General features: G+C 43.0%; 1 protein-coding gene across 4 annotated transcripts in view; it reads right to left on the bottom strand.

Annotated features, from left to right (window-relative positions):
* LOC118080798 (protein SSUH2 homolog) overlaps positions 1 to 17,470 on the bottom strand; it is a 29,992-nt gene extending 12,522 nt beyond the window's left edge. The window contains exons 1-7 of one of the 4 annotated variants that reach the window (XM_035106583.3): positions 17,319 to 17,470; positions 15,465 to 15,523; positions 9,830 to 9,931; positions 8,310 to 8,391; positions 7,247 to 7,376; positions 3,624 to 3,684; positions 1,586 to 1,710 (exon numbers count right to left, since the gene is read on the bottom strand). In XM_035106583.3, the coding sequence (XP_034962474.3) occupies positions 1,586 to 1,710; positions 3,624 to 3,684; positions 7,247 to 7,376; positions 8,310 to 8,391; positions 9,830 to 9,931; positions 15,465 to 15,523; positions 17,319 to 17,341 (582 nt within the window). In that variant the 5' untranslated portion in view covers positions 17,342 to 17,470. Of the gene's footprint in view, positions 1 to 1,585; positions 1,711 to 3,623; positions 3,685 to 7,246; positions 7,377 to 8,309; positions 8,392 to 9,829; positions 9,932 to 13,177; positions 13,821 to 15,464; positions 15,524 to 17,318 lie in introns of those variants that run through there. The other 3 variants (XM_060271372.2, XM_060271369.2, XM_060271368.2) reach the window with 3 other exon arrangements.
* Positions 17,471 to 20,991: the final 3,521 nt, after the last annotated feature.

Here is a 20,991-nt window from a genome sequence, read left to right as displayed (position 1 = left end):
ACTCACTTACTTTCCATTGAAATTAAATGGTAGATTTGCACTTCAGCACCAACTTAAGATACTGTACATTGATTTCAGTTGGACTTACAGCCCACATAGAGGATTTACCCAGAATATTGGATTTTAGCATGGAGAGACCACCTAGTTTTTTGTTTTTGTTTTTTTGCACCCGCTTTAAAAGAAACCACACACCCTGTGTAAAAAAAAATATCCATGCTTTGTTCTTCAGGGTGGATACAAATCAGTTTTTCATGGCAACTTGCCCGTTTGAAATGAAATAAACACACCAGACTATATAAACCGAAGGGGAAAAAATACTCCCTGCCAAATACCCATACGTTAAAAACCCCCCACAAAAAATACTTTCTCCACTAATATATTATCTTGCAGTAAAAACAATGCTCTCTGCCAAGAACATAAACTGCAGGAAGAAGCAATTAATACCAGGCTGGGGGACACTGTTTGTTTCAGAGTATTTAAAGTAACTAGTTTCAGAAGGGGTGCAACATGTGCTAAGTTAAGCCAAAAACACTTTGAATTTCAATAGGAGCAACAGCAACACATTGCTTCAAGATGGGATGGTGCCCTAGAGCCGGCATCCCCAACCTTTGGCCCTCCAGATGTTTTGGACTACAATTCCCATCATCCCTGACCACTGGTCCTGTTAGCTAGGGATCATGGGAGCTGTAGGCCAAAACAACTGGAGGGCCGCAGTTTGGGGATGCCTGCCCTACAGGATGCTCTTTCCTTCACATGCTGCTTAACCAAGGATAGGAACTACTCCATTCACCAAAGTGTCGTTTTGTAGAATAACCATTACCAGGACTCACTTAGATCCAAACAAACATTTGCAAACCTACTTCTCAATTCTATTCTATTTTACTTTTTTATGATATATTTTCTATGGTGCTGCTGTAATTTCAGTAAGTTCTGACCCAGTAGTGGGCTCTGACCCATCAGTTCAAGGTGAATAGACCAGGAAACCTGAGTTCAGTTCAACCACTGATTACATACACGGCTTTAGTCTTGAAGAACCAGCAAGGCAGAAAGCAGAGCCCATGAGGCAGGGTGAGGCGGCCACCTCAGGCGACACCCCGCAAGGGGAAACCTCCCCTGTTCCACTGCTCAGCTTCGCTGCTGGTTTCCCCAGCCTCTAGGGGCAGAGAGAAGTGGTAAAGCTCTGTGGAACACCTCCCCTCCTGTCTCCTGAAGGGAGGAGCTGATGGGAAGCACCAGTGCTTGGGTGGGAGTCGGGATCTGAAAAGGATGCCCCCTGCCCAGCAGGGGAGACACTACAAGCACTCAGGGAGAATTTGCACCCTCACATCGCAGAGGCGACAGCAGGACTTTTCACCTCTGGTGCAGAAACGCCTCAGGTCTCCCCTGGTGGAATATGTCAACAAGGCCGTAATACCATGTCTTCTCCATCTTGTTCTATCTGCTGCCTGCCTTTTAGGGAGGCTCACAGAAATAAGCCCTATTGAACACAGTGGGTCTTACTTCGGAGGAAACATGCACAGGGTTGCATTGTTAAACCCTTGTTGAACTCCTGTGTAGAGCAGCCAATGGCTTGTTGTTTTCTTACCTCTACTGAGTACGAATGGGGCACTGGAATATGCATTTCACAGTCCGTATACAAAGGAGGTTCATCCACTGTTATATCCCATGGGGCAGGTGGTGTTCCAACAGCAAAGGAGTCTACAAATCCACCTGGAAGAACAGAAGCCACCATAAAATTAGTAAGAATGATGTACCCCACCTTCAATGGCAAAATGACATGTCTCAAAGTGGGTAGATATTCTGGGATTCTTCAACCAGAACAGCAGCTTCCCCTGAATCATCGGTGCTGGCTAAAAGTTTTTCAGCAGAACAATACAGTAGGACAAGTAAATATTATGGTTTTCTCCCTTGAGGGGGCCCTAGAGCAGGAGAAACCAACATGGTGCCCTCCAGATGTTGATGAACTACAATGCCAATCATCCTTGACCACTGTCAAAGCTTGCTGGGGCCAATGGATGTCATAGCTGAACAACACCTTTAAACCCATTTTTCATGTATACTAGCGTCTCCCAACCTTGTACCCTCCAGATCTTGTTGGACTCCAGTTCCTATCAACCCCAGCTAGCACAGCCGATGGTGAGGGATGATGGAAGTTGGAATCCAAAATATCTGGAGGGCAACAAAGAGGGGAAGGCTGATCTATACAGATACCATAATGGTATACAGAGGCATAAAACAAAACAAGACAGTACAATAAAACAAATACAATATAAACATATTCTGGCAAAAGCAATAGCAGAGCAGGCTAATAACCACCAGTGCAAAACATTAAAAAGCATAGGTTTTAATCTGGCACCTGAAGGATTGCAATATCGACACCAGTGGTACTCCTATGGGGAGGGTGGTACTACCACAAAAAGGCACTCTCTCTCATTGCCACATAACAAACTTCCACTGAGGAACTTCCTTCTCTGAAGAAATTAAGGCAGAGGAATTTAGCGAAGGGACTGAGTTGCCTTCAGGTATTTGAGTCAACAGCTCCAAATAAGAGAGCTATATTAAAGGTAACCCAAAAGTCCCTATTCTCTTGTCCCAATACGATTTTTTTAAAATGCTCTTTTTATTATGCATTTGATGTTTAGTGTTGACTGCTTTCACACTTGATTGGTTTTATCAGCTTTTTATAAAAAAAAATACAGTTGTTGGTCTTTATATCATATCCTTACTATCATTGTTGTAACAACACGCTGCCTATGTGTAGAAAAGCAGGATTTAAATTAAAATGATAAACAAATAATTAAATAAATATTTTGAGAAGTGTGGGAGGCCTTTGGACTGCACAGTCAGGTACGGTTTCCTTCTCTGACTTTAGAGAGCAGAGAATGGCTGAATCGGAAGGCCCGTTCTGTGGGAAACCTATGAAGAGTTCAAGAATCACCATGGGAACTAAGGAGCCTGTACTTTTCAGTCTCCTCTGAATAGCGTGAGATAGTACAATGTTAATTATTCTTCCGCTGCATTAAATAATTTGCTCCCCTCCAAAGAGGAATATGACAGGAAGGATGTCTAAATCTCTCACACCCTGAGCTCAAAGTAAGCTAATTTCATTCTAACTAGCTGTATATATGAGGAAATATGACTCCTGTCAGCAGCTGCCCACCACCTCACAACTGTTGCTGGAAATAGAAAGAAAAGAGGAACCTGCTTTCTAAATTGGGACATGTGTAGTAATTATATTAGTTTTACTTAATTGCAGACCTCCCTCTAGGAGCTCAGGACCAAAATATAAAACAACCTTCAAATTTGGACAAAAGAAATAACAATGGGCCCAAGTTCACCCAGTTCACCTACATTGCTGAGGAGAATTTGAGCACAGGTCTTTCCAGAAACTTCGATATGCTAATCACGATGCCCCTCTTTATTTGGAAGCTGGAAAGGTACACAGTAGCAAACTATCAGAGAAGGAAGCTTAATTTGGAAACTGGAAAAGTATGAGGTGCCAGTCTCTCTGAGAGAAGAGAACTCGATCTGGCCCTGTTTGGTAGCTGGAAAGATATGAGGTGGCAATCGCTCTGAGGGGAGAAAGCTTGGCCTGGATATCCTCTCTTTCATGTGCTACTCACCATCATAAAGCTCACTGGCCACGTGGGTGTCTCTCATTTCAGTGAAAGTCTCCAGACGATACTGAGGACAGGAGGGGGGAAAAAACCTATCAAAATTATAATGTAAGGGTATGTGGAAGTGGACTTGAAATGGTTATTTTTAAGAAACAAAACCTGCAAATGAGAAGTGCCGCATGGAGAGGTGGCTTCTCAATTGATCTTAGCCAGAGTTCAACAGGGTGCAGCTCTGTTTTTCATATATTTAAAGACTCAGCCTTAGAGTACGTGAAGAGATCAGACCATCTTCTGAGTTTGTGCAAATACTTTCCTTCGCCGTTAAATAACTACAACCACCCCTCACACATCTGGAATTAAGAGCAGCGGTGTAAATTATTGAGCTTTGCCTTGCCAACCCACAGCTCATCCTTTAACCACAACCATTTTGTATGAGAAGTAATTTGAAAAAGAAAAGGGAAAAAATGTTTATAGAAGCAGAATACTAATTCTGCATCGGATTCCCAGAAAACAATACTGGTAGTATGGAGAGCCTCAAATTCCTGAGTTTTCTCCAGTCTAGCACACTTCAGCTTCAAACTCTCACCTCTTCTCTTTGAATTCAAATAGCAACAAGTGTTTCTCTTCATTAGCTGAAGGGTGTCACCTTCTCAAGGCAGCATGGAGAGATTTCCAACCATGCATGAACATTAATGTTCTTTTGTTAAATTCTCTCACCACCCATTCAGTTATCTGGTTGAAAGCCCACACGCAGCAGTTCACACAGCTAAACTCGTGACAATTTTATATTTTGGCAAAAGGGGGAAAGGTCTATAGATGGTGCTTGCCCTGCACAGTGGTACCTCAGTTTATGAACACAATTGGTTCTGGAAGTCTGTTCATAAACTGAAGCATTCATAAACTGAAGTGAACTTTCCCATTGAAAGTAATGGAAAGTGAATTAATCCGTTCCAGATGGGTCCGCGGCGTTCGTAAACCGAAAATTCGTAAACCGACATGTTCGTAAACCGAGGTTCCACTGTACTTAAATTGCACAAGTGCTCACAGCCAGAATCTATTTTCAGCACTGAGCCTAAGCCCCAGACTTTGTGAAATAACACCTCTAAGCATGCAAAGACTGAAAGAGGCCTATTGTCCACCTATTCCTAGCCCAAGCTGTCTACTTGCAGCTAGGAATGGATGAAGCTATCTATTTCTGGTACCTATCACCTTTTATCCATGATCCTCTTCTATTCCACTTCTGCATTAATTAATTAATTTATTATTATTAACATTATTATTATTAAGAATTTCCCCCAAATATGAATTTTTTTTCTCGGTATATATAGATATATTTAAATGCATACTGCATTTCAAAATACTTACCTCTTCAAAAAAAACTATGCATTTAAATAATATATTTTGATACATTTAAGGCTGCAATCTTATACATCGTGACTTGCAAGTGTCTTGCAGAAGTCAGTGGGAGTTAATTCTGTATACATGCATACTAAGCTGGCAAGAATTGTGCTACAACATTTGAAGAATAGATAAGAGAAATTCCATTCCACACAAAAGGTGCAATCAGATCATATTCTATAGGGATTTGCAAATATTGAATTCTACCTGCTACTTGATTTTTTTATTTTTATTTTTACTGGAGATGCCAGGGATTAATCTTGGGACCTTTTGCTGCTAAACTGTTGTCCCTCTCCAGTCCCTCCCTAGAGATAGAAAGAAATGTGATCTTCTTCGGTTCTCATTTTAACACAACCTACCCAACTTCTGCACTCCCAGAAACGAAAATGGAACTATTCTTTGAAATTCTCCAACTTTTGCAATGCAGTTCTCCAACACAAAAAATGTGTACAAAAAATACATACGCTGCAAGAAAGTGTGCATTCAAATATATATATATATATATATATATATATATATATATATATATATGTGTGTGTGTGTGTGTGTGTGTGTGTGTGTGTGTGTGTGTGAAAATAACCTACATTTAAAAAGCATTGTTTTAGGCAAAATGGCTTACAGAAATAGGTATAATTAGGTGAAATGCTGGTGGATTTCCATGAGGGAATTCTTTTAAAAATAAATAAACTGCAAACAAATATGGGAACGTGGCAAACTGAATTTAAGTTTGGAAAAATGAGAAACGGACAGAAATAAAAACTGACAGAATTCATCCATGCCAAGTCCCATCTCAAACAGGCATGCCAAACTTGGGTCCCTACACCAGAAAGCAAACCATTAATATACTGTGCAACTGTAGCTTGTACCCACAGAATTAAGGAGAAGGGATTTCAAAAAACGTGCCTTGGCTCTCCTGAGTTGCCACTCTGACACCTCTCTAGATTTAGATACTACTTACATCAGGCTTCCCCAAACTAAGGCCCGGAGGCCGGATGCGGCCTGCGACACTCTTTTATGCGGCCCCCGACACCCCCTGCCGCCCACTGCTTCCGCCTGCTCTTAACAGCACGGCTGCCCACTTCTGGGTCGCCGGAACATCGGAAATAGCTTGTGCGCATGTACAAGCATCATTTCTGGCATGCTTCTGGGTTGGAGGAGGCCCATGTGCATGCACACAAGCTATTTCTGGTGTTCCGGTGACCCAAAAGTGCACTGGAAATCGCATGTGCACACGCGTATGGGTGCACGCTCCCGCGTGCTCCGGCAAATAGTGCAATTGGTGCTGGCGGCACCGGCCCTCGGCAACGTAAGTTTGAGGACCCCTGACTTACATCTTCGTTCTCAGAATTAGGTACAATTTCAACACAGTCAAAAGTGTGGCTCTGTTTTTTTTATTTTATTTTTAAGTAATAACCACATCTTTTGAAAATAACTCTCGCACCACCACAGGCTCTTATAGGCGTACTCTGGCATTTTCACAATGAAGAGTAAAGGTTTTTAAGATTGCATAAGAACATAAGAAGAGACCTGCCAGATTAGGCTAACGCCCCACCTAGTCTTGTTCTGATAATGGTGAGTCAGGTGCCTATAGGAAGCCCCAAAACAGGACCTGAGTGCAACAGCTCTCTTCTCCCCACTTGTTCCAAGGAACTGGCGTTCAGAGACAAACTGCCTCCAACAGGTAGCTAGGACCCAGTCATTGCATAGACTTCTCATGCCAGCAAATCCCTCTTTAAGAATTAACTATTGGTTCCCAACTGAAAAGATACCTGGTTTTCCCCAAGAACATTTCCTATACCTAGTTACAGGTAGGTAGCCGTGTTGGTCTGAGTCGAAGCAAAATAAAAAAATTCCTTCAGTAGCACCTTAAAGACCAACTAAGTTTTTATTTTGGTATGAGCTTTCGTGTGCATGCACACTTCTTCAGATACCTGTATCTGATGAAGTGTGCATGCACACCAATTTCATACCAAAATAGAAACTTAGTTGGTCTTTAAGGTGCTACTGAAGGATTTTTTTTATTTCCTATACCTGACAGTTATGGGGCATACTGGAAACACAAGGAAATGCAAAGTGGTGTGATGTTGGGGAACCTGATCGTTCAGTTATCTTGACCTGAGTGGCTCCTAGGGAAAAAGCCTGAGAGCAGCTGAGCTAAACCTCTGGCTCAAAGCTCACGAAGCCTGATTTTCAGGAACTGTCACTTTGCTTTATACTATTATGGTACATACTCTGTATATGTTGAGAGGAGTGAGATTCTGGACTTTCATTTGCTTTGCAGGGGCAGTGCTATAGCAACGCTTACTGGCTGCGTACTGTAGGAAGGCTTCTTTAACATCTTGCTCAGAAGCAAAGAGGACACTGGGAAAGGAAATCAAGACATGTTTCAGTTTGTAGTACTTGCTAGATAACTTTATACCCTTGGAATTTATAGCCTTAAAAACGTTGTGTGTTAACAAAATTGGGACAACTTTGAGGGCTGCTTTGGATACTTAGGATGTGTATTTTGGGGCCCACCTTATTTCTGCAATTGTAAGCTGTGTTTATAATATTGTGTTTTAATATTGTGAACCCACCCTCAGACCTTAGGGTGAAGGGGAGCTAAAAATAATAGCAACATCAAGGTGGTAACACACAGTCAACCCTTTTCAATAGTGATTGCTGTGAGGCCATTGGTCTATCTAGCTCTGTATTGTCCCTCTTGGGCTTGCCGATCAGAAGGTTGGCAGTTCGAATCCCCGTGATGGGGTGAGCTTCCATTGCTCTGTCCCAGCTCCTGCCAACCTAGCAGTTCAAAAGCACGCCAGTGCAAATAGATAAATAGGTACTGCTGCAGCGGGAAGGTAAACAGCGTCTCTGTGTGCTCTGGCTTCCATCACAGTGTCCTGTTGTGCCAGAAGCAGTTTAGTCATGCTGGCCACATGACCCAGAAAGCTGTCTGTGGACAAACACTGGATCCCTCGGCCTGAAAGCGAGATAAGCGCCGCAACCCCATAGTTGCCTTTGACTGGACTTAACTGTCCAGGGGTCCTTTACACCAGAGGTGCCTTTCAGGTGTTGTTAAACTACAACTCCCATCAGCACCAATCAGTATGGGCTAATGGACAGAGTTGTAGTCTGACAAAATCTAGAAGCACCTTATTGGCTATTTCTGGTCTACACTGGTTGGCTGAAGTTCTCCAGGTCTTTTCCAGTCAAGAGTCCACCTGATAGTTTTAACAATCACTAGTAACTTTATCTTCTTGGTACAATAAAAAACAACACCCAGAAACAATGATTAAATAAATGTCTTACTTTCCCTCCCTTAGATATGGAGGCAGCCCCTCATATTCTTCACAGGACATCTGAGCAGGTATATCAGAATTGGACCTGTTTTCTGCAATGAAATAAAAAAGATATATTTGTCATGTCTGTCCTTTCCAATTAATTTGTTTCCTAGGTGCAACTTGAGGTGCTGGTTATTACCTTAAACGTTTGAAGCAGCTTGGGCCAAACTACTTCTTTCTCTCTCTCTCTTCTCTTTCTCCTCTAATTCCCTTTCATCTGCCTTTCTTTTCTCTACCTCTTGCTTTTTCCTCCTTTCTTCTCTTCTCTTCTTCCTACTTCACTCCCTGCCCTTATCCCCCCCTCTTTTTTCTTTTTCTTTTTCTCCCCTTCTTATTACTACACAATCTATATGATTTTGTATATTACAATCTTTATGGTTTCGTATGATCTGTATGGTATGACTTATATGACTTTGTATATTTGATTTTGTTTGGTATGATTGCGATTTTTGAGTATGTGTGGATTGTATTTTAATTTTAAATCTTAATAAAGTATATTAAACATAAAAAAAACTACTTCAAAGACTGTATTATTTTTTCATGAGAATTTCCCTGTCCAGTAAGATCAGTGCCTGCCAGGGCCGGCTCTAGGTAGACCCCCGGTGGCGCGGTGTGCCAGGGCGCCGGGCCAGTAGGCCGGGCGCCGCATGGCAAAGCTGTGCAGAAACCATGCTGCACCCTGCGAGGGCGGGGGCGCCAGAGCGATCTCCGCCCCTCAGCACCAGGGTGCGCGACCTGCTCGAGACTGCCCTGGTGCCTGCTCCCCAGCCTGGCATGTGCCATTGCTTTCCAAGACACAGTTGGTGGGAGTGCTTTTTCCCTGGTGGCTTCCAATAAAGCAACTTCAGGAGTAGGGTGGTGTTAAGGAGATAATGACTAAAGATGGACCACAGAACACTGGAGCAGACAGTGCCCTGAGAGGATGTCACCATCCCCTTTGTCTTCTGTCAGCAATTGTAAACAATCTTTTTAAAACCCAGCTTTTGGTTGTTTTGCTCCTAAATATATTGATTGTGAGTGCAGACCTGGTGATTTGTCAGTTCTTATTTTGTTTATTAGGCCTAGAACTTCCTCTCTCATCACCGTTATCAGCCTCAGTTCCTCAGACTCCTCTCCTGCAAAAGTTAGTTCAGACACTGGGATTTGCCCTATATCTTCCATTGTGAAAACAGGTGCAAATACTTAATTCAGCTTCTTCGCAATCTCCTTATTCTCCTTTGGCATTCATTTGATTCCCTTGCCATCCAAGGATCTAACCGTCTTCCAGATGGTTTCTTGCTACTAATATATTTAAATAATTACTTTTTTGTCTGCTTTAATATTTTTTTAGCAATATAGTCCTCTTTTTTAGTATCTCTTACTATCCGCTTGCACTTTTCTTTTCTTTGGCCAAAGTTTTTGTTCCTTTTTGTTCTCTTCATTTGGACAAGACTTCCATTTTTTGAAGGAAGCCTCTAATAGCTTGGACTCATGTAAATGTCAACTCACCCGCATCTGCAGCAGTTTCCTTTTCATCCACAGGGCTGTTGTCCATCATCTCACAAGGAGGGGAAGAAGCTCCTTCCCAGAGAGATGAATTACAAGATGCACCTACAACACAGAAAGATGATACAGAACTGGGTAATTCACAGAAGGTTCCTACAGATGGGTTTCTTTTTGCAAGTGTATGCATCAACAAGATGTTGTTGTTGTTGTTATTTACTTATTTATTTATACCCTGGCTTTTTCTCTGACGGGACTCGAGCCACCTTAGAGATAAAAATAAGAACTGCCGAAAACATAGGGAAAAACCATCATTAAAACTACAGTGATACCTCTACTTATGAATTTAATGTGTTCCGAACGCACATTCATAAGTCGAAAAAAAATGTAAGTCAAATCCCATAGGAATGCATTGGGAGAAAAAAATTGTAAGTCGAAGCAACCCTACCTAAAAATCCGTAGAAAATTCGTAGAAAAAATCCTATCTAAACCACATCCAAGATGGCGGACGGAGCTCCGTTTGCAAGTAGAAACAATCGTAAGTAGAGTTATTCGTAAGTAGAGGTACCACTGTATTAAACATTGTGCACTCTCTCTCTCTCTCTCTCTCTCTCTCTCTCTCTCTATATATATATATACATATATACCGGTATATATCTCCAATACAAATAATTACAGTAAAAACAGCACGGCACCAGCCCATTCATTAAAAGCAGTCAGTTCCCAAAAGCCCGTTAGCATCTTCAGCAAGGAGGGTGCCAGTCTAGCTTCTCTGGGGAAGGTGTTCCAAAGTCTGGGTTTGTGATGGTTTGGTACTGGCCATCTCCTCCTCCTCCCCATTACATAAATGTTCTTCAGTACTTCCGCTTCATGGAGTGTGCACCAGCTTACTTTGGTTCCTTTTCAAATTGTTATTGCCATCCCAATGACATCCACATTCCTTCCTTTTATTTTCAACCATAGAGGTTAGTTGTGCTGTGATGGCATGCCACCCTGCTCTTTTGCACAGTCCACCATCGGTGGCAGGTGTGCTGTTGCTCTTCTCTCTCTTTTGCCCGCAGCAAGAAATCCAGTTTTTGATGCCTTCCTCGCTGCACCTGGCAGCTGGACAAAAATGCTGGAGGGTACGGAGGAGGGAGAGATGGAGGGAAAGATCTACCTGTTCCCCACTCCTCAGTTGTTTCTGTTCCCCCGCTAATACACACACACACACACACACACACACACACACACACCCCTGCCTGCCTGCCCTTACTGCAAAACAAAACCCTGACAGGCTCAGCCAGCCACAAAGCTTCTCCTTTACGCTCCTGGTGCAAGCCAAGCATCAAAGGAGAGTAGGGATGGAGCAGCAATGTTCATCTCCCTCTTTTTTTAAAAAAATCTAAGTGTAAGCTATTTACACTAGGGCGCCATGCCAGCACCACACTATTGCTCTTGCATTTTTAATGCTCAGGCTCTGATGGCCATGCTTAACCTGTGTTCAGTTCCACCCACACACAAAAAGAGCATCAACAGGAAGTATGTGGGAATGGCTGCATCATGAAGAAGCAACTTCAGCTTGGCACGTTGCCATGAAATATTTCTGGTGTTAAACGTTTTGGGATCTTTGCTGGAAGCTACTGACCATGCGTGGATTGCTATTCATACCATGAGACTGTCCTGAAAATTTTGAAGGCAAAAATCAGCTTGACTACAGGACTATGTGTGTGACCACCCCAATAGCATCATGAGCACAAATCACCCTGAATGCACCTGTAAGATATCATCTGTAGGGCCCAACATTTCAAGTGCATATGTTAGACCAGGCATCCCCAAACTGCGGCCCTCCAGATGTTTTGGCCTACAATTCCCATGATCCCTAACTAACAGGACCAGTGGTTGGGGAAGATGGGAATTGTAGTCCAAAACATCTGGAGGGCCGAAGTTTGGGGATGCCTGTGTTAGACAGTGCAAAGATGATTAATGCTGGCTTTGCAAGTCCAGTGTTTTCCAATAGGTGATATGTTGGACTTGGATCTCGAAAACAGACTGTCAAATCAACTAGCTACAAAAAAATCCCTTTTTATCTGTAAATTCCCAGTTTGTAAAATGGGGAAGAATAATCACCTAACTTGTGAGGATGAAAAGGTTCAGGGGGGGAAAACCCCTATTAGATTTATTTTAAATGGACAGTGCTATTGAAATGGAACAATGAAAAAAAATAGAGCCTGCCAAGTCAATTACTAAGCTTTATTCAACACCATAAAGGTAAAGGTAAAGGGACCCCTGACCATTAGGTCCAGCCGTGACCGACTCTGGGGTTGCGCGCTCATCTCGCATTATTGGCCGAGGGAGCCGGCGTATAGCTTCCAGGTCATGTGGCCAGCATGACAAAGCCGCTTCTGGCAAACCAGAGCAGCACATGGAAATGCCATTTACCTTCCCGCTGTAGCGGTTCCTATTTAGCTACTTGCATTTTGACGTGCTTTTGAACTGCTAGGTTGGCAGGAGCTGGGACCAAGCAACGTAAACGTTCAACACCATACACTTTCTTAAATCATGCAGTCTTGGAAAAACCTGCAATTCCTTTGAACACCAACCACAGACAACAACAGTGCTATTTTTCAAGAAAAAGAGGTGCTGGAATTCACCATAAACACCTCCCTCGTTCTCTTAGAATGGCAATAGCACCCACCTGAAAGGTGCCAGAACTGAGTTCCTGTGAGTTCCTGCTGAAAAAAGTCCTGTGTAACAATATACTGGATTGATCCTGACTGTGAATACAGTTATTAAATTCCTGTGCTGGACAATCAAGAGATTGATAGGAAGATAGATACTGATTAGATAGTCCATAGAACACACTGGAGCAGAATGGGAGAGGCTAAAATGAAGTCAAGGGCAGTTGTTTCATTAGATGTTGTTTCATTAGTCCAAACGCCACTCATTTTTGGAAAATAATACAGTATACAGATATTGGTGTGATGTGAAGATTTTCTGTTTCAGTCAAATGGAACATACTGTCAGCTCCCTGAATCAAAGTCATCTACTTGAAATGAGCATGATTCCATTTTAGTCAGACAGCTTATGTCGAGCCCTAATTTGTTAGGCTGCAATCATATGCACACTTACTTGGCATCAAGCCCCACTGAACTGAATGGGACTTATTCCTGAGTAGACATACAGTAAAGGATTGTGTTGTTAGTAAATAAAATATCTCCCTCCCCTCTCACACACAGAGACAGTTTACATACAGAAACACCAGGTTTGTCTTACTTTTTCAAGGCCTCTGTAGGGTGGAGGGGGGACTTATTTGTGAACCTCAAAACATACAGAAGAAAAGGAAGCATGCTAGAGAATGTTATTCTTACTTACATAAGCTTCTGGCTGTGTTATGGAATTGATGCTTCCTTCCTTTATTTCAGTGCCTGTCTAGTTCACACCAGTTAGTACGTTCCTTTTTTGGTTTTGCACAGGCTGCTTTTGCTTGAAGGAGTGCTGAGTAAATATCCCCAGCTCTCTCGGTTTTGTTTTCGTTTCCTTACTTTGATTTCAGATGGAAGGTCCAGTCTTAATCAGTTCTGAGTCTCCCACCCTATTTGTGCAGAACCATTTACCAGCGGCACTCCAGAACAACTCTGAAAGTCTAGCTCCAGCAAGCTAGATACCACTGCTGAATTTTGCTCTAAACAATTCCTAAAGGAAAGAAGATGTTTGGATTTAAGCTCCTCTGTCTCACATACCAGGCATGCCTTTTCTGTTCCAGCTGCCTCTCAAATGCTCTGTTCTGCGCATGGAAGATTCCTCAAACAAAACTCTGTTTCCAAAGAAGCCTAAGGCATTAGCCCAGAGAGTGTGAATAGGCCAATTGCTGCCATGGCCAAAGTATTTTTCGTAGCGTCATCGAGGATGAGTAAATATTTGAGCAGCACTCCTTTTAACAGCTTTGTAAGTTACAACACTTGAGGAGAAATGTGTCAGTGGAACTTTCTGAAGGAGAACCGATTAAGTATGTGGCATTTCACAACGCACGTGGTTAGAGCATTAGAGGATGTGCTTGAGCAAATCTAGGTGGAGCTTTCTGTTCACCATCCACGGCAAACAGGGGGCATTTCTGCAATAGCACATGCATCCAAGTATTTTGTTCTGAGAGCAGACAGACAAAATGGTGAGAATCTCATTTTGAAGGTATGAATGTATTTCAACACTCAAGAGGGAATGGGGTTAAATTGTCAGTTTTTCCCAGGAAAAGTCTGTCCCGATTCACATATGACTAGAAACTATGGTTTTCTGCTGCCAGAAAACCCCCGTGCATTAGGGAGCAAGATTGAAAAGGTATACTTTCCATTTTGAATATACTGCTGTTTCTTGTTGGCGGCATGCACACTATACATTTAAAGCAGATTTAAATCACACGCACACACCCCAAAAATATTGAGAACTGTAGTTTGTTAAGAGTGCTAAGAGTTTTAGCTCCATGAGGGGCAAACTACATTTTCTAGGATCCTTGAGGTCATGTATTTTAAATGTATGGTGTATATTCACGCATTATATCCTAACTCAGAAAAGCGTAGCATATTCTAGCTGTAGTTAGTCCAACAAACAAACCAAGTTGCACTAATATGCTCAGCGCATATGGTAGTATATGGATTCAATGTTTTTGTATTCTTAGAAAATAATATTTGGCAGCAACAGTACAAAAAAAGAAGAAGCAAAATCTAATTAAGAAATATTGGAGCTTTTGTGTTTGTTGGGGTGCCATTTCTATCACTGATATTTTGTGACGGTCTGTGGATGAGGAAAACAAAATCTAGGAGAGAGGCATAGAAATCGATTGGGGGGGGGGAATGCTGGAAGGAGGAAGTTGTTCTGAAAAGTGCCGACTAACATTATAGAACAATCATGTTAAAAATATATAATGGAGCTACTGAGATATAAATGAATTTAATACAGTGGTACCTCGGTTTATCAACACAATTGGTTCCGGAAGTCTGTTCATAAACTGAAGTGTTCATAAACTGAAGCGAACTTTCCCATTGAAAGTAATGGAAAGTGGATTAATCTGTTACAGATGGGTCCGTGGAGTACTCAACCTGAAGCGTATTTAACCCGAAGCATGGGTGTAATTGGTTCCGGAAGTCTGTTCATAAACTGAAGCGTTCATAAACTGAAGCGAACTTTCCCATTGAAAGTAATGGAAAGTGAATTAATCCGTTCCAGATGGGTCCGCGGCGTTCGTAAACCGAAAATTCGTAAACCGAGGTGTTCATAAACCGAGGTTCCACTGTAATATGATTTTTTAAAAAATGATATATTTGGGCTATAACTCTGTGGAAGATTTCGTATGAAGGTTCCCGATTCAGTCCTAGGCATCTCCAGTGAAGGAAGGGAATTTGCCCCACCTGAAATACTGGGGAAATTAAACAAGCACCAGCAGCCATTCACGGCCACTCGTGCCCCAAGTCAAGGAAAGTTCAGTGATTTTCCTATACAATGTTTACGTGTATGTCAGCTGCACTGCCGCCAGGCTCTTCTCTCATCTATTTTCCACAACAAGCAACCCGGAGACTGTAAATTCCCCGCCTGCCTTGCAGATTTTGCTTGGTAACTGTGTTCAGATCTTATCGCAGCCTAGGGCTGGCTAACTCTAGGTTTGCCTTACCTGGTGCAATCTTTGGGGAGAGGACACTGTCACTTCCATAACTTGCACAATTTCCGTCTCTGTTTGAAAGAAGGAAAACAAAGGAACTTCTTTTGAAAGAGTCGGATCTTTCTGACTCAACGGGATAGTCAGCTGTTCCCCAAGGCTATAAGGTAGGGCAGTTAAGCATGCCAGACTGACAAGGCACCTTTGGGATATTCCTGTCCTGTGACTGATGGCGCTGTACGTCTTGAATGTACAGATAAGGAGGCATGGATTTTTCCATAGTGAAGAAACACAATTGCTTATTGTACCAAAAAAACATTACCGACTTCCTGAGCCTGTGCAGATGGTCAATCTGGGTAGAAAGCTGGGGAGGGCTGGGGGGGGGAGACAGAGTTTCATCTGTAGCCCTATCCCCACACCCAGCCCAACCTTCTCACGGAGATTACAACTTCTACCCAGAAGCTTGTGCACCTGCACCCTAAAGATAGTCTCCGAAGGTGTGATCTGGATCCTGCAGGAGCCAATATGCTTTCAGGTACAGTCAAACTTTGGTTCCCAAACACCTCCGTTATCTTATGTTTCGGCTCCCGGACGCCGAAAACCTGGAAGTAAGTGTTCTGGTTTTTGAACGTTGTTTTTTTTTAGAAGCCGGACGTCCGACACAGCTGCCATTTGAGTGCAAGAAGCTCTTGCAGCCAATCGGAAGCCACGCCTCGGCTGTCGAATGTTTTGGAAGCCTTGGAACGGATTACATTTGACAACTGAGGTTTGACTGTATATGAATACACAGATTCTCTCCCGCACAGATGTTACAATCAAGGGCAGAGGCTAGGGGTTAGGGCTACCAGGCAGAACTACAATTCCCAGGGCAGTTTAACAGCCGACCCCACTTTTCAGGGAACTCAGGGAATCGTAGCATGGTGAGGGGAATAGGGGGGTCTCCTAACAACTTTCAACTCCCAACAACCTGTAGCAAACTACAGTTCCCAGGATTATTTGCGGGGAGCCATGGCTGCTTAAAGTACTATGATACTGTTTTCTATATCTAGTGCAGTTGGGGCCTAAGAGAGAAGGCTAGGCTAGAACCCTTCTGTCTAACATCTAGTTCTCTTCATGCAGGTGGTCTGGTTTTTTTTTCCTATGGAGGGTCATTCAGCCACAACATTCCCCCACCTGTCATCTAAGTATGGGAGCATATTGCCCAATTCACCTGCTGGTTATCTGACCCACTGCTGAATATTTGAGTTAACTAAAAAAATTCCCTTAATAAAAAGAGAAACCGAAACCAAAATCACACCATCTACACATATGAGGGAGAGGTATCAGCTGGCTGAACGTACAAAAAAAATCTTCAGCGAGGAAACACCCTCCCAGTCCAGTTAGGACTGAACATGCTCAGTGGCCACAGAACGCTGACTTGGGGGTGGGGGTTGGAAGGGACAGGAAAAAAGGAAAGGGGTGTCTGGGGTGTTTGGGTTCCTGAACAGGAGGACTCCAGACTGTAGCATTTTGTTTCAGTTCCCACATATTTGCTCTGTCCTTTGTAACGGATGATGAAAAAACAAAACAAATTGACAGAAAATAGAACAGAACAGACTGTTATACCGGGAAACCAAAGCATTTCCAGCATATGGGGTGTGTGAAAAATCTGGCATAGGGTTCCACTTGCAACTCTATTAAGAAATACACTGTGAATTGTATTTTATCAGTGCCAACTAATGTACTGGAAATGACGAGTCCTCTTTACCTCCTCATCTGTTGCTGTTACTGTCAGATTTGTCTTCAACGTATTTTTTTATTTTTTAAAAAATGTATCACATATGGCTTTATTTAGTAGAAGAAAATTGTTTGTGTTAAATAACAACTCACCCCATAAGCAGGTCTTTCTCCATTGCTACTGAAAGGCAGCTGTTGTTGTTTTGCTGGGTGAGAGAGAGAGAGTTCCTGCTTCCCAGAAGGCCCCTCTTTCTGCAGAAGTTGGTATGTTTGTCGGAAGTTTACAAGGACACATGTGCACAACCCCTGTCAAATGGCAGCTTGCTGCTCGATTGCTACATAACGCTGAGGAAGAAGCGGGGGGGGGGGTCTGGATTGCACTTTCTTTAAGCAGGATGTTGATTGTGTAATGGCAGTTCCTCTTTTTCGCTGGCATAGTAAACCCTAGAAGATTCAGGATCAAGTTAACTGGCCTTGAAGTTAATTCCATGTTGTTGCTGGCTCTGAAAAAAAAAAACCAATTGTACACATAGTACTCCCCCACAAAGAAATCCAGTGACATCATTATTGACCAAATACTTTTAGGAAGAACACACATACAGAGTCTTGAGAGCAAGAGGGGCTCTTTTAATGTTTTGCTATGCCTATTTATTTCTTGAAATCTTTGTTGTTTTAAATGTTATATGCATCAGTCAAACGTCAGTCATGCTTTATGAAGTATTTTATTCAAAGCTGTGCTAGAATATGGGCTGGGTTGTCATTTCACATGTACTTCTGAAAGTACATCCTTTGAGTTGGATCCAGAGGAGTCTCCTCCAGCCATGGGAGATGGCTGCCAGTCGAGAAGTAAGTGCTGTGGTCCCAAACACACAGGTGTTGAATTCCAGAGCAGCAAAATAGGATCAGAGGGTCCGGATGCAGGTGAGTAGTTAAAGGAAGCCCCTCTGGATTCACCCCACTGAAAGCAAAATGCATGGACAGGTGGTGTCCTGTGTACATTCCAGTGCACATTAGATCTGAGCCAGATTTATTTTGTGGCTGTTCCAAACCTTAGAGGCACAAGAGCTACTGTCAGGCACAAGTTAGCCAGACTGGTAGTAACGGACTGTCAGTCAACATGAGCCAGAACGTATAGTAAACAAATATCAGAGAGCCAGAAGCAAATGCCTGGCACAGACAGGGGTCAAGGTTCACAGAAGCAAGCAGGGATTTGGGCCATACCTGCCAAGTTGCTGTCGGAGAAATAAGGGCCGGAGAAATAAGGCCGGAAGTAGCAGACCGGAAGTAGCGCTGCCGCCATTTTGGAACTGGGTGGAGCATGCTCAGAAGTGACTTTTGATACTGCTTTGCCCAGTTCCAAAATGGCCGCCACGCCAGAAGTCGCACTGCAGCAATTTTGGAACTGGGCAGAGCAGCATCAAAAGTCGCTTCTGAGCATGCTCCACCCAGTTCCAAAATGGCCACAGCAGCAGAATAAACCGGGGGGAAACAAAAAAAATCTGTTTTTTTCAGCTAGGGACAGCTGGAAAAACGGGGATTTCCCGGGGAATACGGGAGACTTGGCAGCTATGATTTGGGCAGTGTCTTCACACTAGGAACAAGTTGGTCAGACTGAGCAACAATTTCTGATAGGTGGAGCTTTACTGAGCCTAGAAGAAAAGGAAAAACCCTGGGAGTCAGCTGACTGTATACCCATGCACAGTGATGCTGTGGCCTAGGCAGCACCATCAAAACAAAGAGTTTAATGGTTCAAAATCTAATGGTTCAAAATTCAAAGGAAGCCTTATTCCCTATTGTTGACCGACTAAATGCATTTCATAAAGTTGCAGTGTTACAAATTAACAATCCTTTTCTCTAATATAGACATAGCAGGAAAAACAATAACAACAAAGAGTTTAGTTTGCCAGGCTTGCAAACAGGGATATCTCTGTGCACGTGAAAGATTTGAGTTACAAGCCTAAAAATGGCATTTGCTGATTTATATGTATAGATGCAGATTTAGGCTGACTTAGGTGGGAGGAACAAAATTCTGGCTCTCACTGTCAGGGATTTCTCTGAACGATGGCTTTTCTAGCCCCCATCCACTGTATGTTGATTGGGTCCTCTGCAAATTAAGAAGGAAGCTACTATAGCTAGGTTCTCATGGCACTGTGATTTGCAGTGTGCCCAGCTGCCGTGTAGGCAAATTAAAAATAAAATAAAATGGGGGGGAGTGGGAGATCCAAGACGTCCTGCAAAAGCCGCACAGCGTCCCCCTTTCCCCAGGGTGCACTCCTTGCTTGCAATGGAAACAGAGCTTTTGTCTTTCAGCTAGCAAGTCACTGGGTCTAAATGCCAGGAGCCATGGGCTGCTCAGTGCCCTATAACCATCTGCCTATATGCATATCTATGCTTATGCAGATGTGTTCATATACAACAGTGGGGGAGATTTTGTGTGTAGCTCGTGAAATGGAAGCCCCCCATTGCCACCAGCTTTTGCCCAATTCAACCAAACTGTCAGAAACACAAAGAACCCTTTCCCCCTAGAATTCAAAAAGACAGCTTTGGGTTCTTTGAGAACAGCGGAAAAATTACTAGTATTACTGTACAGTGGAACCTCGGTTTATGAATTTTCGGTTTATGAACACCGCGGACCCATCTGGAACGGATTAATTCATTTCCCATTACTTTCAATGGGAAAGTTCGCTTCAGTTTATGAACGCTTCAGTTTATGAACAGACTTCCGGAACCAATTACACCCATGCTTCAGTTTATGAACGCTTCAGTTTAAGTACTCCGCGGACCCGTCTGGAACGGATTAATCCACTTTCCATTACTTTCAATGGGAAAGTTCGCTTCAGTTTATGAACGCTTCAGTTTAAGTACTCCACGGACTGTCTGGAACAGATTAATCTACTTTCCATTACTTTCAATAGGAAAGTTCGCTTCAGTTTATGAACGCTTCAGTTTATGAACAGACTTCCGGAACCAATTGTGTTCATAAACCGAGGTACCACTGTACTGTTAAAGAAAGAGAAACATTTTTATATTTTGACCACAGGGTGGCACTGCAGAACTGAAAAGAAGTACGGCAAAAGCTGTACAAGAACAAGGACCGCATTGAATGGGAGCCCAACTCATGTCTGCCCAGTTTTAGGATGCTTAAGATCATCTGGCAGCCTTTTAAGCATTCCAAAATGTTTAAGTGTTGTATGGTTCCCCATAGCTTTCAATATCAGATGGCTAACAGCTGAATCAGTGACACCTTCCCACCTTTCCCAGGATACCAGAGGGTTTTTTTTTGCGGAGGATGCTAAGGGTGCAAAGCTATATATGTCTAGTTAGATAAAAGTCCTGCTCAGTTCAGTGGAGCTCACTCCCAGAGAAGTGTGTACAGTATAACACTGTAGTCTCTCCTGCCAGTACTGCTGGCATCTCATGCAGAACACCAACAGCCTGTACAATTCTAGTACTAAGTCTCTCACACGAGAGAGGGATAGAGGACAGCCACACGAGAAAAAAAGCCTTTTAAGAGGTCCCCCAATCTGTGGCTGCTCTCCCCAGAAGAACACACCTGGCACTATCGTCACCAGGGGAGGCAGATGGGGCAAGCATTTAGGGCAGCCTTATTCAACCTGGCATTCTTGATTGATTGAATTCATGCAACTGAACATGTGACCAAGCTAATGTAGCAAGCTACCATGTGGTGTAGCAAATGGCAGAGTGGCTGACCAAGTGATGGAGTGACTGGCCAGACAATGGAATGATCAAATGTCCAAATGAGAAGCAGAGTGACTGACCAACTGAGGTCCATCTCACCAAGTGGCTGACCAAGCTGCAAAACAAG

The sequence above is a fragment of the Zootoca vivipara genome, chromosome 2 (genome assembly GCF_965207765.1).
Source record: "Zootoca vivipara chromosome 2, rZooViv2.hap1.1, whole genome shotgun sequence".
Lineage (NCBI taxonomy): Eukaryota > Metazoa > Chordata > Lepidosauria > Squamata > Lacertidae > Zootoca > Zootoca vivipara.
Note: the sequence above shows the minus strand (reverse complement) of the source record. Positions and strands in the feature narration are given on the sequence as shown.